This window comes from Perognathus longimembris, chromosome 4 (genome assembly GCF_023159225.1).
Source record: "Perognathus longimembris pacificus isolate PPM17 chromosome 4, ASM2315922v1, whole genome shotgun sequence".
Classification (NCBI taxonomy): domain Eukaryota; kingdom Metazoa; phylum Chordata; class Mammalia; order Rodentia; family Heteromyidae; genus Perognathus; species Perognathus longimembris.
This window is the reverse complement of record NC_063164.1, coordinates 94,207,807-94,211,732: the sequence shown is the minus strand read 5'-3', so window position 1 is coordinate 94,211,732 and position 3,926 is coordinate 94,207,807. Positions and strand designations below refer to the sequence as shown.

The 3,926-nt window shown below is 49.1% G+C and overlaps 1 protein-coding gene across 1 annotated transcript; it reads left to right on the top strand.

The window, feature by feature from the left end:
- Positions 1-508: 508 nt before the first annotated feature.
- On the top strand, positions 509-2,918 carry Tex51 (testis expressed 51). Its single transcript, XM_048345772.1, has 7 exons — positions 509-707; positions 801-875; positions 1,095-1,184; positions 1,398-1,415; positions 1,523-1,606; positions 2,294-2,372; positions 2,906-2,918. Exons 1-7 carry the CDS (start codon positions 509-511, stop codon positions 2,916-2,918), a joined length of 558 nt encoding a protein of 185 aa, XP_048201729.1.
- The last annotated feature ends 1,008 nt before the right edge of the window (positions 2,919-3,926 follow it).

Genomic DNA, 3,926 nt, shown 5'->3' with positions numbered 1-3,926 from the left:
GAATTGTCTAATCCCATGTGGTTTGGCCAGACTCAAGGCAGCTGCTAATTTATATAAACCATAAAAATGTGTTTTCTATATGATTCCTCCATAGCTGACCTTTTCAGTGCACAACAGCATTGAGGAGACTCAGATTCTCTTCATACAGCTAACTCTCCCACTATGCTGCTGTTTCAATGCCTCCCGAATTCTGGTCCTTTGGGCCATTCCCTACAGATCATGACATTCAGATGGTTGAGTCTCATATCTGCTTATTCCAATTGAACCCTGCCTTCCAAATGTCAGTGACTCCATTTTCAGAGAAGTAACCCAGTGAAAAGGTCCCGTGTGGGTCTGATGACAACACCCAAGTTCAACACAGTGGGTCAATCCTTGCCTTACCACATGGAATTTGCTTTTGTTCTGCCAAGAGAATGTGGTTTCCAGGGGAACAGGGAGCCAGCCTTTCATATGGAACCTTGGATAGGATAGTGGCAACACTAGAGGAGATACAAAGGAGACACTAGAGATGTTGCCTCTCCTGCTCATCTGTCTCCTGCCAGTCACTGTGGGAAAGAGCTGTCTCCGCTGCTGGCCAGAGCTGCCTTCCTTGGTGGACTATGACCTACAGATTCTCTGGGGCAGCCCTGGGCCTCCCACAGAGCTCTCACAAAGCCTCCATTCCCTCCTCATGGAGGACAACCCCACGCTCAAATTCTGGTATCTTGGTAAGCCACAGCCAGGAGAACAAGAGCCATTCCTTTGCCTGTCCTACATTTTCCTCCCCTGATTGACTCCCTCTAACAATGACCCATTCTTAGATCGGGACCAACTGGAAGAAGAGACAGCCAGATTCTTCAGCCAAATAGACCAGACCATTAGGAAGCTACGGGATGGTAAGGAAGCCAATTGTCCCACAAGCCCTTGGGCTGGGTGGACAAGGCCCAACCCTCTAAGGCATTCCCCAGGGCAGCTGTGGCCGTAATACTGAGGACTGTGAGAGCAAAGAAATGAGCACTGTATGCTTTGTGGAATTTCTATTTTGAAACATTGATTTGCAATCTCAACCTCCAGCAAGTTATAAAAATGAGCATCCTTTCCCTTGCTGTAACCAGATAAAGTATCACTTCTGGAAGAGATTAATTCACAAAAGAGTCTCTTTGCTGAGAGATTAAATGAGAGATCCGATGAGCTGAGGGAAAAGGGTGAGATATGGGACTGCCCTCATCCACCACCCAGCCTTTCACCCTCCAGGACCAGAGACCAAACTTAGACTCTCCCCATGCATCCCTGCCTTGCCCAAGGTTAGGTGCCCACCACATCTTCCCTAACCCCATGCCCTCCCCAAACTCCTATCCCTCCTGGCTCTCTCTGCTTCCCTAGTACCTCAGTTTCTCCACCATCCACCTTCTTGGCAGCCTGCAATGAGTCTTGTGGTAAGTGTAACCAAGGACTGGGCTTGAGAGAGGGGTGAGACACCCCCCCCACACACACACACACATTCCTCCTACACCTCTGAGGTCCTGGCCCATCCCTTTCACAGATATCCAGTCCACAATGGAGATCACTGAGTGTGCCAACTGCAGGATTTACTACCTGTCCTGCAATGACCCTTCCTTCTGCCCAGGTCAGTGACATTCCACTCTATATGGCCTTCCCCCTCACACCCTCACCCCTGGAGCCCAGCTTTGCCTATCCAACCCAGGACTTTTCTGGCTGTTCTTCCTCTCCCTAGTAAAGGAAGGAAGGTAGCACCTCTAGAATTTCTTGATATCTCCATGTTCAAAGCCTTAGAATCATCTGCTTCTGGGTCCTCCAAGCAACATGTCAGGAACATACCCTACCCTGTCTTCACTACCCTCGAACATACCCCACCCCATTCTCACTACTCCAGAACATACCCCACCCCATCCTTACTACTCCAGAACATACCCCACCCTGTCCTCACTACTCCCAAACCTGCTCTGCCTTCAAGGGTTTCCTGAACAAATGTTCCCACTCAACATTCCTCCTCCTAATGTACTACTTTATTCCCTCCACTGAAGCATGAAGGGCCGTATAGCATGAAATAGCTTTACTAAGTGACCCATAAATGTGTTCCTGTGTCTTCTTACCAACCTCTTTCATTCTGTTCAGGCCTCTTTGTTACCTGAGTCACAATCTCTCCTTACTAGCCTCCCTGTCCTTTCTGGCTATATCTCATGCTGCTACCAAAACCTCTTTCTTGGGGAGAAAATCTGATTCCCCCAGACTGTAGCTCCAGTGGCTCCTTTGCCTGATCTCCCAACACCTGGCTCTCTGTTTTCCTCCCCAGTGATGATGATGCAGAACTACAAGTGGACTCTGATCCTCGCAGTCTGTACTGGGTTCATGCTGGCCATAGCTGTAACTGGGTGGGTGACTCCTCCTCCCCCCAGCATGCCTGAGAAAACACATATTTCCTTGACTGAACCTAACTCCACTTTGTCTCCTGGCCCAGATGTTTGTTGTTATGGTGCAAGAAGAAGGAAGAGGAGCCAGTAAATGAGGTACTAGAAAACTTATGTCAGATCTTAGGACTTCCAGGGGAGAAAATCTGGGTGCTTGAGGATTGCAAGGCTTGAAGGCACCTCTCTGTCACTGGAGACAAATACCCAGAGCAGAGTGGAATCTCAGGCCAGAAGTAAAAAGGCCACATATCAGCCCTGTGTGGGGGCAGATATACCTAGGGTGGGACCCCAAGACCCAGGACAGCAGGCCCCCCCCAGGCCCCGCCCTCAATTGATGCTGTCCTCCAAAGGCCTGAGGTTCCCTTCCCCTTGCTGCCCTGCCAGCACCATAGCTACCTTGCTTTTGCTGTTAGATAACTTTGATCAGGGGAAACTCCCAGCTGGAGATCAAAGAACCCAGAGTTAGGGTGGAAACCCCTCTGCTTCTTTCTTTTCAGGAACCAGACGTGACTCCCGAAAATGAAACAAAAAAAGACTCAAGCTACTACTCTCTGAAAACCAACTCATCTCTGGACATGGAACCCCTCACTCCACAATGACCTCCACCTGAGGCTGCGAGCACTCTGAGGTTTGAGGCCCAGGAGACTACGTGTTCAACCACTCTCTCAATCCCCTCTCCCTCTCCCTCTCTCTTTTTCTCTCTTCCGTTTCCCTACTCACACATATTTGCCTTTGCAAATAGGCACTCCATTAAAATATCTCTTCCTATCCTAATTGTCCTTTCCACTTCCTGCTGAGACCAGCACTGAGACAATGGCATTGTTTGGATATGTCGTGTATGAAGCATCCTCCAAAAGACTTCTGCATTGGAGGCTTGGTCCCCAGCTGATCCAATCACTGAGAGGTGAATCGATTGTGGTGGCTCTGAATTCATCAATGGATTCATCAATTAATGGGTCCATACTGAATTTCTGGAAGAAGTGGGACTGGGGATGAGGCCTACCATCTTGTCCTGGGGCCCTTTCCTGCCTATCTCACCACCATACATGAGCTGCTGTGCTCCACCCCATTCTACCAACATGCCTGCCTTACCAGTGGCCTAAAGAAAATAGAGCCATCCAATCATGAACTGAAACCTCAAACTCTGAGCCAAAATGTCTTTCCACCCATTTATGCTGTTTTCTCAAGTAGTTGTTACAGCCATTGAAAGCTACCTAATAAGGACAAGATCCCCTGACCTCAACCCTGTACCACTCTCTTGTCTTTTCTCCCTTCCTCACAACTTGGTACAGTCCACTCTAGAAATACTCTCTTCTGTCCTGGTCCCCAAAGTGGTAGCATCATAGACTCATGCCAGCCTCACTTAATTTTAACACCAGAGAGAAAAGCAGGGTAACTGGAAGCCTCACAGGGCCCCTGTCTCTAGAAGTAGAGCAGGCAAGGCAAGAGGCCTGCTGAGAGTCAGGCAAGCACAGAGACTAGCAGGTGGACATCAGCAACCAGGATTCAAGCCCCACG